The sequence below is a fragment of the Bufo bufo genome, chromosome 4, assembly GCF_905171765.1.
Source record: "Bufo bufo chromosome 4, aBufBuf1.1, whole genome shotgun sequence".
Lineage (NCBI taxonomy): Eukaryota > Metazoa > Chordata > Amphibia > Anura > Bufonidae > Bufo > Bufo bufo.
In genome coordinates, this window is record NC_053392.1 from 8,942,991 (window position 1) to 8,957,342 (window position 14,352).

Genomic DNA, 14,352 nt, shown 5'->3' on the forward strand with positions numbered 1-14,352 from the left:
GTGACTTCTGACCTGAACTGGTCCCTAAAAAGTGGGTTTTTGAAAAATTCAGAAAATTTTTAAGATTTGCATTTAAATTTCTAATCCTTGTAACGTCGCCCAAAAAAAAATGGCATTCCCAAAATGATCCAAACATAAAGTAGACATATGGGGAATGTAAACTAATAGCTATTTTTTGAGGTATTACTATGTATTATCGAAGTAGAGAAATTGAAACTTGGAAATTTGCTAATTTTTCAAAAATTTTGGTAAATTTGGTATTTTTTTATAAATAAAAATGAATTTTTTTTACTCCATTTATTTTACCAGTGTTATGAAGTACAATATGTGACGAAAAAACAATCTCAGAATGTCCTGGATAAGTAAAAGCGTTTTAAAGTGATCACCACATAAAGTGACACTGGTCAGATTTGCAAAAAATGGCCAAGTCCTTAAGGTGAAATAGGGCTGAGTCCTTAAGGGGTTAATAAAAAAACAAAAGATTCAAAATTACACATTTGAGATATTTCCACCCCAATAGTAGCAAAAATTCTTTGTCTAATCAGATCTCGTCTTCAAGTTGGTTAGAAAACTTGTGTATGTGACCTTAATATATATTGAATTGGCCATAACTTCTGGCAAAATTACAGCCTGATCAGACATACATGTCAGGAGCAGTGGGCAGTCAAAGTAGGCCCTTAACGGTCATTTGTAAATTTTGTGGCATATTTTGATGGCATGTAAAAATTGAGTAAAGCCTTCTTAAGGCAAGAGACTTAGACTAAGTACAGGGTGGGCCATTTATATGGATACACCTTAATAAAATGGGAATGGTTGGTGATATTAACTTCCTGTTTGTGGCACATTAGTATATGTGAGGGGGGAAACTTTTCAAGATGGGTGGTGACCATGGCGGCCATTTTGAAGTCGGACATTTTGAATCCAACTTTTGTTTTTTCAATAGGAAGAGGGTCATTTGACACATCAAACTTATTGGGAATTTCACAAGAAAAACAATGGTGTGCTTGGTTTTAACGTAACTTTATTCTTTCATGAGTTATTTACAAGTTTCTGACCACTTACAAAATGTGTTTAATGTGCTGCCCATTGTGTTGGATTGTCAATGCAACCCTTTTCTCCCACTCTTCAGACACTGATAGCAACACCGCAGGAGAAATGCTAGCACAGGCTTCCAGTATCCATAGTTTCAGGTGCTGCACATCTCGTATCATCTGAAGGTAATCGTCTATGCTGTGAAGATACGAGATGGGCAGCACCTGAAACTACAGATACTGGAAGCCTGTGCTAGCATTTCTCCTGCGGTGTTGCTATCAGTGTGTGAAGAGTGGAAGAAGAGGGTTGCATTGACAATGGATCCGATAAAAAAAAAATATATATATAAAAAAAAAAATCACTTTAGTTGCCTTCCGTTAGACGTTTCCGTTTATACATTTTCTTTAAAAACCTAACTCTCACACAGGAAAACATTTCTCATATTCAGAACAGGGGTATTACTTTTCTTCTGTGTGACCTGTTCTCTCGTGATAACTAAGATTTGATCTATATCTAAAACGTTTCCCACATAATGAACATGAATACGGCCTCTCTCCTGTGTGAACTCTCTCATGGTTAAGAAGTAGTGATTTATATGTGTAACTTTTCCCACATTCTAAACACGAATATGGCTTCTCTTCTGGGTGAATTCTCTCATGTACAATAAGATCTGATTTATGTGTGTAACTTTTCCCACATTCTAAACATGAATACGGCTTCTCTCCTGTGTGAGTTTTCTCATGGGAAACAAGACTTGATTTATTTGCATAACATTTCCCACATTCTAAACATGAATATGGCTTCTCACCTGTATGAATTCTCTGGTGTATAACAAGAGGTGCTTTTTGTGGGAAACATTTCCCACATTCTGAACATGAATACGGCTTTTCTCCTGTATGAACTTTCTTATGGCTAGCAAGTCTTGATTTAACACGAAAACATTTTCCACATTCAGGACATGGGTATGGCTTTTCTCCTGTGTGAGTTTTCTGATGTGCAGAAAGAGCTGATTTCATTGTAAAGCATTTCCCACATTCTGAACATGAATACGGCTTCTCTCCTGTATGAGTTCTATTATGTTGAAGAAGATGCGATTTCTCCATAAAACATTTCCCACATTCTGAACATGAATACGGCCTCTCTCCTGTGTGAACTCTCTTATGTCTAGCAAGTCGAGCTTTATTAGGAAAACATTTCTCACATTCAGAACATGGATATGGCTTTTCTCCTGTGTGACTTCTTTCATGATAATCAAGCTGTGATTTATATCTAAAACGTTGTCTACATAATAAACATGAATACGGCCCCTCTCCTGTGTGAACTCTCTCATGGTTAACAAGTTGTGATTTATCTGTGTAACATTTCCCACATTCTAAACATGAATATGGCTTCTCTTCTGTGTGAGCTATCTCATGTCTAACAAGAGTTGATAGATTGGCAAAACATTTCCCACATTCTGAACATGAATAGGGCTTCTCACTTGAGTGAATTTTCTCATGGGCAACAAGACTTGGCTTGTCTGTGAAACGTTTCCCACATTCTGAACAGGAGTATGGCTTCGCTTCTATGTGAATTCTTCTGTGCATAAGAAGACCTGAGCGGTATGGAAACTGTTTTCCACATTCCCAGCACTGAAAACTTGTTTCCTCTTTCTGATCTGTACTTATGGCACCAATCTGTGATTGGTCAGGAGAAGGTTCCTCACACTTAACTGGCAAATATGACAGATCTGTGTTATGAAGTCCAGGATGCACATTTCTGGTAATGAGGTTTTCTTGTGATGAGCGCTGCATGAGATCTTCATCTTCTTTATCATTCTGTGATACCATGAAGTTTTCTTCAGAGTTCCTACTGAGCTTTTCTGTGAGAATTAAAAGGAGATATTTGTGAAAAGACAAACTAGACATATTTATACCATTCATATTACTCTACAAACACACATAGGGGTCATTTATCAAACTGGAAAATTAAAGGATAATTCTGATTGGTTGCTTTGGGCAACTAAGCCAGTTCTACTTTACACCAGTTTGATAAATGACCCCTATAGTTTTCTTTTCTTTTAGCCAGATCCAGATTTGCAGGAAGATGTCCTTTCTTTATAGTCTCCATTCTATAACATGTATCAGTGATAGTGTCCAGGACTCTTCTCTACACTCAGTGATCACTTGTATTACATAAGCCCAGACCTGATACAATGCAATAATCTGATAAGCATCAAAACCTTGTCTGGTAACCAGGACTATCCTCTACCAATTTATTCAGCCCATCAATGCAACTTGGGCATCACTTTATAGTGTCCCTCCAAGGTTACTGTCCCACTTGATCTGACATTAGGCATAAAGAGACTCTCCTGCACACCGGGTGGTGAAGTGTCCAAGACAATTGTACAATGCCCAGCAAGTATTGAGCACGAGTCCCACTATAATTAATAATACCCATACACAATATTAGCTATATATCTTAGGGTTTCCTAACTCGTCAGGTGCCATTATATTTCTGCATGAGCAATATTCCTTGATGAAAAGATGCTTCAGAATCATTATTTTAAGGGAACACGTCAGGAGTGGTGACCAGTCCTCCACCTGGAACAAGATAACATGCCATGAGGTCTGTATAGCCCAATGGCCACATAGGAACCAGATCTCATTTTTAGGCACTTATTTAGGATGAAGTGGAATAGACAGAATGAGGTCATCAATCAGAATCTGTAATAAAGGTTCCAGCACCTTGTTGGGTCTATTCCACTAAGAATTCAGAGTGTTCTATCTAACACAACTTACTATACTATGGAGGAATAAAGCATACTGCACACCAACACCCATCCCAACTGTGAAGCATGGTGGAGGGGTGTCATGGTTTGAGGCTATTTTACTGCCTCAGGGCCCGGACACCTAGGGATCATCGAGGAAACAATGGTTTCTAAGGCTGTGTTCACACTTGAGCGTTTTACAGCGCGTTCAAACGCGCTGTAAAACGCTCAACACATGAAAACCAATGCTTCCCTATGGCCCTGGTTCTCACTTGAGCGTTTTACAGCGCGTTTGAACGCGCTGAAAAACGCCCTACGCTCAAACAAGTTCTTGAGCTTCTTTGGGGCGTTTTGACGCGCGTTTGTGGCCATAGGACACTGCAGTCAATCACACAAACGCGTGTCAAACGCGCGTTTACTATTGCAAAAACGCGCATAAAAACGCGCGACAAAAACGCGCGTTAAACGTGCATATAAAATACGCTCAGGTCTGAACCCAGCCTAAGGTGTGTGAGAACAATTTACAGGCGATGGTAGGAACAGTGTCCATAAGCTCAAGCTGACCAGACACTGGCTTATGCAACATAATGACACAAAGCACACCAGTAATCACCTAAGGAATGGATAAAAAATAACTACCAGTAATTCGATTTTCCAAAAACCCAAGAGAAATGGATCCACCCCCCACAGACAGGATGCCTCAAAGCAATTAAAAAGGGAACACCCACTTCCTCCTTCAGTGTTGATTCCAGAGTAGATCAGTAGGAGCCGTACAAATGCAATTCATATAACTTCTTTCTTCCATTTTTTGTAATTCTTTATCAAAGACCGAAACAATTATCATCAACCACAAGCGCCAGGGAGGGAAAATAAAATTACCGGTAAGTGTACTTATCATTTTTCCCTTAACCCATGACAGCACCATAGAGACACCAAATAGCAGAGGAATAAAACACCCCCCGAGCGTTTAAAAAGTATTCTATACTAAGAAGATCCAGGAGTAAGTAGAAGGCACCTTAGGCTAACAAGAAGTCTAAACTAAAAAAGTCTGATCAAGAAAAATCCTAATACCCAGGAACTTAATAAAACTAGACATTAGACTTTAAACCAGTCATAATCTTATAAACAGAAATCCCACATGGGTTCTGTGACAAACTCCCCTCTTTTGAGGTTGCCACGAGTGCTTGGAGAGGACTACTTGCCCGCCTCTTACCATGTGATTATGGTCCCATGTTGTATGCACCTGTTTTGTGCAGAAAAGCCATGAGTACAGTCAGGCCAAAGAGACTTGTACTAACTTTTGAATTCCTGGTCTATTTCGTGTCATTTTGGGATGTGTTAAATGTCTGTGTACTGTAAAGGGTGGGACACTGTATATTTGAGTAAGTGATGTCTGTTCCATTGTATCTCTGTGTGTATTGGCGATTGTCCTCTGTCCTGGAGACAACCGAGTTGTAATTCGATTGTCTCTCAGGACAGAGGGCAATGTGTATTCTCCTGCCTGTGTTGATTATGTTAACCATGGTGTCTATGTGGGTTGTAACCTTTGTGTTATGGGTTAATGTATGTTTGTTGTGGTTGTCTCCCTTGCATGGGAGCAGGGGATAAAATGCTAGTAAAGTATTTCTAGCATTCAGCTTGGGCTAATGTATAGACTTATTTGGCGATACTAGCAATAATAGCGATTTATTGCTCTGTGGATTACTTGGCGGTGCTATTTCAAGGGGAGAAGGGGATACTAGACGGTGACACGGATGATACCATCACAGGTTCCTCAATAAGTGTTTATATAAATCATAACAGATTTAACAAAAAACATTTTAGAAAAGGTACTTATCTTGACACAAGATGATCAAAACTGAAGATGCCTACTCAACCACCACTGATTCCTTTGGTGCAGATTATATTGCAAAACAAATGTTTAGATCCAAGATCTGCTGGAGGCCCCTCTCTTTTCTGTTACATCTATTAGAAGTACTTCAGATGCCAAAATCTCCAATTTTCCTCACAATCTGGCAACCATGATGGAACCTTACTGTGGCATCCATCCTTCAGGAGGTGCCCATGGATCTGCTGCAAGAGACCCTTGGACCCTTCAGACCGCACGAAGGACCCCAGCAGACAACCGCCGACCCTCCAGGGACTCAGTGGGACTTCCAGATCGGCAGCAAGTATTTATAGGGTTTTGCTGGTGTGCCATACCTCATGTAGGCAACTCAGACTATATAGTTGAGCCCATCTTCTTACTCCCAACCAGGAGCCTTATAGGGCTTTGTTTTTGCGCCATATCTCCTTTAGGACATCCAACAATATAGTCCAGTTCATAATTTTACTCCCACCCAGGAGGCTTATAAGGGCTTTGCTGGTATGCCATACTTGCTGTGGGCCTGGAAAGTGAACAAAGTGAAAGAAAAGAAGCAAATAATATCCTATCTGCAACATGGCTCCGCCTGTCTGGATTCTCTGACTAACCGCACAGGTATCGCAGCAACCAGCAGCTCTGACTCTGCCAGCCCTCTCTTGGGGAGGAACCGATCTCATATTGCCTCCTCCTTCTCTATGTTAGGATGGTGATCCAAAGTCTTTCTGTAGTTTTATAAATCTATGTACCGAGTAATTTGAGTTATTGCTGCCAAAGTAGCCTTTATTATTTCTCTTTTGGGTGGAGAGGCCCTGGCACTGGCAAATCCCATATGGAAGAGGAATGGTGCTACCGCTAGTAACCTGCAGCTTTTTTCTGGACTCATTTAAGAACATTTTTGAAGAATCTGCGCGTGCTTCTGCATCCTCCACTCTACTCTGCCCCTGCCAAGCCTCCCGTGCTGTAGGCCAATATGTGATCCAGTTCCGAACCCTGGCCCTGGAACGGACCTGGAATGATAAAGCATTAGTCACATGGGGGGGGGGGGCTCTACAGTCAAATTAAAAGGTGAGGTGGCGGGGGGGCATGTCCAGATGCCGTCTGCAATGGCTGCTTGATTGTGCAGCTTCTGCCCGCACCACAGCAAACTGGCCAGCGACTTAGGGCCCCCTAGCTCCATGGGGAAGAAAACCACCTCCTGCAGACCCTCTTCTCCCCCACAACCTGTCTCACCATCCAGGACCCTTGAGGACACGGATCCCAAGGCCTGCGGCCCCTCGCCATTGTTCCCTCCTGCCAACCCAACACAGCGCACGTACGGGCCCTCAAGGTATTCCACCTGCAGGGAGAAATTCTCTCTCTCCTCTGACAGACACCGCTCCTACAGACTCCAGGCCTCCATCCCCCGCCACCAACAAACAGCTCTCTGGCAGCAGGAGAGTTCAGCTCAGAAACCCAGCGGGAAACAGTAGCATGCCGGTATGGGCCCCGTCCTCCTCTCACCCTCACATGGGATCCCATCCAGCCACCTCGGTCAAACCCCCCGGAGAGTATACCCGCCATTTTGGCAGAGGATGGCTGCAGTCCTCCTCTCCCTGCAGACACCTGAGCTAGTTCACCGAGCCCCCCTCCTTTGGCTGCCATGCCCCCCACGCCGTGTCGGATCCTCCACAGTTATGTGAAGCATACCTCAGCCAATTCCCTGCCAAAGGGGACTTCCGGATGCTTGTATCTGAAGTTAAAGGAGCCTGCAGGGCTGAAATGGCTGCTGTCCGCTCTGATAGTAAACAAATTGTAGACCGGGTGGACTCATTGAAAAATGCCCACGACGACACTAGACAATACATTTCTGCTCTCCACTCGGCCATAGCATCTCAAACCATGGTTCTCAGGGATATGGGCTGTCGTATAGAGGACTTGGACAATAGGAGTCGCAGAAATAACAGAGTCCGAGGCCTTCCACAGGACAATGAGAGATGAAGACCTTTTTGTCACCCTGGAGGCCATCTTTAACATGATCCTTGGGGAACCGCATACGCATAAAATTAAGCTGGACAGAGCCCATAGGGCCCTTAAGTCTAGGGGTACCATCGCCCGCCCCAGGGAAATAATATGTTGTGTTCACGACTATATACTCAAGGAAGCCATCATGGCGAAAGCCCGAAGCTTACGCAATTTTGAGTTTGATGGGGCTTCAGTGCGGCTCTTCCCTGACCTTTCAAGGATCACTTTAAAAATATAAAAAAAGACACCTACAGCCTCTTCTGATATTGCTACGTTACCGCCAAATTGCCTACAGATGGGCTTTCCATTTGCCCCATCAGAGCACCACCAGAGAAAACTGGCGACTCTCTATTATTTTCCAATCTACAACACTTCTGTGGGTGAAACCTTGGGAGTCCCCGTTCCTGCTGTCAGACTGGGAGGTTGACCCCCTATGCCACCACTGCCCCCGGTTGTGGACCCAGTTCGCATGTGACCGAATACAGGATCATTCTCATACCCACGGATCCCATCTCATCTCCTGATTAAACTCTTCTACAATCTGTACAGGGAGAAGTATTCTGCTCTGGTGCTACCACTCTCCCATGAATCCCATTCGGCAGCTATTACGAGCATCTTGTCTACTATTGTTTTGTTTTTCTTGCTAATTAACCAGTTACCCCATTGTAACCTCTCATATCTTTATATTATTAGTGTGATCTAGGCTGAGTACAAGCCAGCCCCTATAGTTTTTCTTGTTTTTTTTCCTGCTCTTCCTGTAGCTTTTATCGGTCTTCTGACACTGTGACCCCAACGGATTCTCAATTCGTTGCCTCTAGCAGGGATGCATATCCCTGGGAATTATATTGCTTGTGTTAGTTTTATGTCTTTGTTTCTTGTCTTGTTCTGTACTGTCTACCCCCCTTTTGTTTCCATTTATCCCTTCAGCTTCTATGTACCCTTAGGACACTGCCCTTCCGGGTTCTGACCATAACGGACAGGAACTCACCCAGCTGGAAGACAGTGCAGTCATCAGATGGTGGGGAGACGGGAACTTATTTTGCATCTATTGGTGAGCTGTATTTCTCCTTTATGCTATCCTTCTCCATTCCATTATGGTGCAGTGTGTAACCCTGAATGTCAAGGGACTCAACTCAAATGTCAAGAGCAGACTTTTGCTTGCGGATCACCAATACCCTACTACATACTCAGCTACCCATTCCAGTCGGAAGGACGGAGTGACAAGACTAATATAAGCCCATTGTCCCATCAAGATAGAATTTTTAATACCAAAACCTCAGAGGCGCTACATTATCTTGAGGGGTAGCCTCTCTGGTCAACCAATTACACTCTGCAATTTGCATGCACCAAACACCTCTCAGATCCATTTTCTCCCTGCTAGCCAATCAGATTGGATTACTGAGAGACACGCCTCCTCACTCTGAAGCCCAATGCGGGCATGCAGTGTGAAGGACCGCCCCTCCGTCTTCTGTTTATACTAAAAGGAAGACAGACAAACCCTAGCAATGGTCTTTTAAGGGAGCAGTGGAAAGGGACAGGGGGACATTAATGAAAGCTGTTATTATAAGGTAATTACAGATCTTTTGACAATCATTTACAGACTAACTCAGGTATACATAACTAGCTCCAACAAACTAGCAAATAAAAAAAAATATTATTATTATTATTAACAGGTTATCCTTTAACATTACTTTTTCTGATTCTATGGACAGATTGACTTTACCTGGTAGATCTCCCTATCCAACACAGCAGCGACTCTCCAGGGACTTTCGCAGGCTGATTAGACGATGTACGATTTATGCCAAATTAACCATCCTACCGATAGGTCCTTTTCATTTTATTCCGCTCCCCACAGCACACATACCAGACTCAACTATTGTTTTGGAACCATTTCCACCCTGCGAGTATTGGGACCGATCACTTGGTCCCCAGTGGCGGTCCTATTGGATGCTGGTTCGGGATACACCCGCAAATGTCATTGGCATCTTAATAATACCCTCCTTAAATGATGTTAACAATGTCCGCTGCCTTTGGGAAGCGCATAAAGCTGTTATGCGGGGCAAAGAGTAATGTAGGACCCTGATCTGTGTGAATTGAACCCACTTCACGTTTGGGACCTGTGATGCGAGTGAAAACAGGCAACGTATTAGAGACTTTTAATTTTCTGGACTGTGTAATGCAGGGCCATTGCATTGCCCTGTGCACTAGGCTAAAGAGGGATTCGGCAGCCACTGCTAAGTCTCCGAGATCACACCTACGTCGCTTAAAAGTGATGATGAGTGCTCATTTCACACGCTGTACCCTTAAAAGTATAGTTGATACCCGTGCCCAACTACATAAGATTGCCTTAGGCAAAGTTGATAAACTAAACTAATGCTATATACCCGGCAACAGTATTATGCATGAGGGAATAAGCCCCATTCCCTATTAGCTAAGCAATTTCGAAACAGTCCCCCACAGTCTAGTCCTTATGCTATCAAAGGAGATGACGGAACGGTCTACTATGACCCCAAGGAGATATTGGCGCAATTCTCTACTTATTACACTGCTCTTTATAATCCACCTAGTGATCTTCCTGCAGGTGAAGGGCCCAGAGAGAGTTCATTGCAGGCATACCTGACCTCGTGTAACCTGCCTACAGAAGATATTACTGTGCTCAATAGGCCTATCACTGTGGAGGAGATGGAGGAGGTCATTGACCATCTACCTGAGGCCAAGTCTCCACGTCCCGACGGCTTTCCCTATAGGTACTACAAGACCTTTAAATCTGAACTGATGCCCCATATGTCAAGTCTCTAACCATTTCTGTTCAGGTGAACCAGTGCCCACTTCTATGTCCCCCCTCCTATCTTACGTTAATCCTTAAACCTGGAAAAGACCCTCTGGAATGTCAAGACTATAGACCTATCGCATTACTAAATTCTGACCTTAAGATTTTTACTAAAATATTAGCTTCTCGATTGAACATTTTCCTTCCATCGTTAATCCACAAAGACCAAGTTGGTTTTGCAGGCAGAGAAGCGACAATACACGAAGGAACGTCAACTTTTTAGATGTGATAAGTCGCTCTGAGGAGGAGGCCTTGCTACTTAGCTTGTACGCTGAAAAAGCATTTGACCGCTTACGCTGGTTGTTTCTATTTGCTGCTTTGAAAGCATATGGTCTTTCTGGCCCTTTTATTCAGGCCATCAGGGGCTTGTACTCCTCCCCCACAGTGACAATTGAACTCCCACATGCAGATTCATGAACCAATACGCTTAAAAAAATGGGACAAGACAGGGGTGCCCCCTATCCCCCTTATTGTTAGCATTGTGTATCAAACCCCTAGTGGCAAAAATCAGAGCTTGCCCAGACGTTCGAGGTGTCATGGTCTGAGACAGAGTTCAAATTATCGTTGTATGCAGATGATGTCCTGCTTACTCTAACCAGGCTCCACACCTCCCTCCCAAACCTCCACTTCATACTGCGAGAGTTTGGGATTCTGTCTGGGTATAAGGTAAATACTTATAAGACTGACGCTTCCCCCCCCCCTCCTCTTAATATTCACCATGTGGCCCTCAGTATTCTTCAGGCTAACTTTCCCTTAAATTGGAAAGTGGGCTGTTTGCAAAATCTAGGTATTAACCTTACCGCCCCATTATACGGATCTTTACAAAAGTAATTTTCCTCCCCTATATAGAGAGGTTAGAGATCTTCTCACCAAATGGAATACTCCCCCTATATCCTTCTTAGGTTACATTGCGGCGGTAAAGATGACGATTCTTCTGAAGATCCTGTGTTCGAGACCCTACCCATCCCTATTCCTCTAAGAGACCTCAAGTTGATCCAGTCACAGCTCTTAAGATTCATTTGGGTCGAAAAATGACGCAGGATACCCAGATCGGTACTCTTGACTGGAAGATCTCAAGGCGGTTTGGGAGTCCCTGATCTGGTTAAATACTACTGGGCAGCCCCATTAAATAGATTGACGGCATGGGCCTCCCTTACAGTTTTATTCTATTTGGATGCAAGTCAATAGGCTCTGGTTGGCTCCCATACACCCCAATTCCCTGCTATGGTCAAACCCCTATAGTCTGCTTTCCCCTAGGAACTCCTAGGTCCCATGGCCTGTACCAGATCTATATGGCGGGTCTGCAGCGGTAGATACCCTCTGGCCTCCCGACATTCCTCCATGGCTTCTTTCCTATACCATCCCTTGCTCCCAGCTAGTATCCCCACGTCTGACAAGACAGTGGTTTCAACAGAATGTCTTTCACTATGCGGACATAGTTGACCTGTTCAAGGGAATTATTATCCTTCTCTGTTTTTCAGGCTAAATACAATCTTCCCTCCCTGACTAATTATTTCAAAGCAGACATTTTGCCCAGTCTGTTTTTTTATGGGTTAACTGTCTCCCTATTGTTACACAGAAGGGGTAATCCATAACTTTAATAAAAAAATAAAAATAAAATTAGCCCTAGAAATAGCAGACAGAAATACAAAGCTGTATCAAGTAGGAACTAGAGTGCACAGCGGCACTCAAAACATCTTTAGTCCCACCATTTTTCTCGTCATACGATACAAGTGATACAAGAAGCTTTAAAAGTATAGTAGGAACAATGGTGCACAGTGGCACTCAAAACAACATTAGTCCTACCACATTGTCGATTGGTTCCAAGGTGCAGTCGTTGTCCTGGGGAACGAAGTAATTATTCCCAAATTATGTCCAAGATGCTGTAAAAAATATATAATGGGGATGGGTGCAATGAATCCCAGTTGTCGTCCCTATGCTGTGGCTACCAGGCAAGCCCTAACCACTAAGAATAGGAGCAGCCTAGCCACAGGGCACTCGTCCTTAAAAGGGCGACCTAGTCTGGAACGTTTCCCTCAAATACTGGCCCTGTAACACCCCGTCCTGTTCCCTACATGCACGTTTCGTTTTTCAATTTAAGAAAAACTCATCAGGAGAATAAAAGGAAATTGGGCAAAAGACACAATTGAGCTATATGTGGAAAAATATATTTCTGATAGACCTTTAAGAGACACTGAAATGGCATTCTTGAGTAAAGGTTTATCTTTTGTCCCGACACGCCGCTTTGAGGTCTTCAAATGGGTTAAGGATTTACAGTTATTCATTCGCAAATTGCAATGGCACAAATATTTTAAAAATATCGATAAACGTCAGTGCCATGAGTGGGTATTCCTGACCTACTAGATGTGAAGCTATTACAGAGTCTGGTGGAGGATCCGATAAGATCTGATGGGGAAGGTCCATTTACGTCACTACAGAATAGAAGTAAAAAAATGCTCCCAACAACTGATATTTCATGTCTGGATGTGTTTCTCCAACAAGTATCAGCTGATCTTTCTGAGTTGTCCCCAGGTTCTAGGTCCAATAACTGCACGAAGGAAGATGGGGGCAATAAGGAAGAATCCCAGAATTATTTAAAAAAAAACTCTGACAAAGGGAGAAATGCCGTAATTAGGAATCGAGATGATCATCAAACATGTGTGCACAGATTCTTGGGGGATAGAGACAACTACAATATCCTTACCTCTAATCCCACCGGTTCATATCTGATGGAGTTATGAGGATACCCTTCTGGATGCAAAATATAAGAGATTTATCTCCCAAGAAGAATTTGACTTCCTCTACCCGAAGTTTCCGGGACAGAGACCTTTTAGTGTCTACCAAAAGTTCATAAAGGGTTTAAACTTTTAAAAGGTGGACTAATTGTCTCAGGTGTAGGCAGCATTGGACAGAACCTGGGGATCTACATAGATCGTATCCTGATGCCATTCGTGGTGTCCCTCCCTTCCTATACGAGGGACATCATGGACCTCCTCAGAAGATTGGAGGGAATCCCCATTGAGAGAGACTCTATTCTAGCAAGTATAGACGTGGAAGCACTATACTCGTCTTTCCCACATGAGGCAGGGTTGAACGCAGTAAAATATTTTTTAAGTATGAGACGACAACAATATATTGAACATAACATCTTTGCCCTCAGGCTGTTGCGATACCTACTCACTCATATTTTCTTCTTTTTCAGTGGGAATATATACCACCAGCTCAGGGGCACAGCAACAGGTTGTTTCTGTGCGCCATCTTACGCTAATTTGCTCCTAGGCCGGTGGGAGTCTACCGCAGTCTTCGGGGATGGCCTGTCGTCGAATACCAGGGTCACTTGATTATGGGCACTGGCATTTACTGATTTTGTTGAAAAACTCAACAAGAACAACATTGGACTCAGGTTTACTCATGAGTCTAGTTCAGATACCCTGCCGTTTCTGGATATCCGTATCTCTAAGAAAGAAACTGATGAGTTATCTACGACTATCTATAGAAAGCCCACCTCTACAAACTCTGTCCTCCATTGGAAGAGCAGCCATCCTATCCCTCTGAAGAGGGGCATTCCACGCGGGCAATACCTTCGCCTGCGTCGGAACTGCTCAGAAAACAGAGATTTTGTGAAACAGGCTGGTGATCTTAGAGGCAGTTTTTGTGCTAGAGGATCTCCAGACATGATACTAAGAAGGGCATTCCAAAAAGCGATTTGTACATCACGTACTGAACTTTTGACACCTAGAGAGAGGGTACAGGAGGATCACAAGATCCGTCTGATTACCACTTTTGACGGATGAGCAGATCAAGGCAGAGAAATCTTGAAGAAGCTTTGGCCGATCCTCCTTATGGATCCTGATATTCGTGACATGATACACAATT

The 14,352-nt window shown here is 43.2% G+C and overlaps 3 protein-coding genes across 3 annotated transcripts in view; 1 reads left to right on the top strand and 2 right to left on the bottom strand.

Annotated features, from left to right (window-relative positions):
• LOC120998324 (aspartic and glutamic acid-rich protein-like) overlaps positions 1-14,352 on the top strand; it is a 2,513,920-nt gene that overhangs the window by 2,368,295 nt on the left and 131,273 nt on the right. The window lies entirely within an intron of this gene.
• LOC120998305 (gastrula zinc finger protein XlCGF26.1-like) overlaps positions 1-14,352 on the bottom strand; it is a 4,064,644-nt gene that overhangs the window by 1,461,332 nt on the left and 2,588,960 nt on the right. The gene's annotated exons all lie outside the window — the stretch shown is intronic.
• Positions 1,384-14,352, bottom strand: part of LOC120998344 (gastrula zinc finger protein XlCGF26.1-like) — a 32,258-nt gene continuing 19,289 nt past the window's right edge. Inside the window, exon 2 of the mRNA XM_040429010.1 lies at positions 1,384-2,893. Coding sequence (XP_040284944.1) covers positions 1,491-2,893 — 1,403 coding nt within the window. The 3' untranslated portion in view covers positions 1,384-1,490. The remainder of the gene's footprint in view (positions 2,894-14,352) is intronic.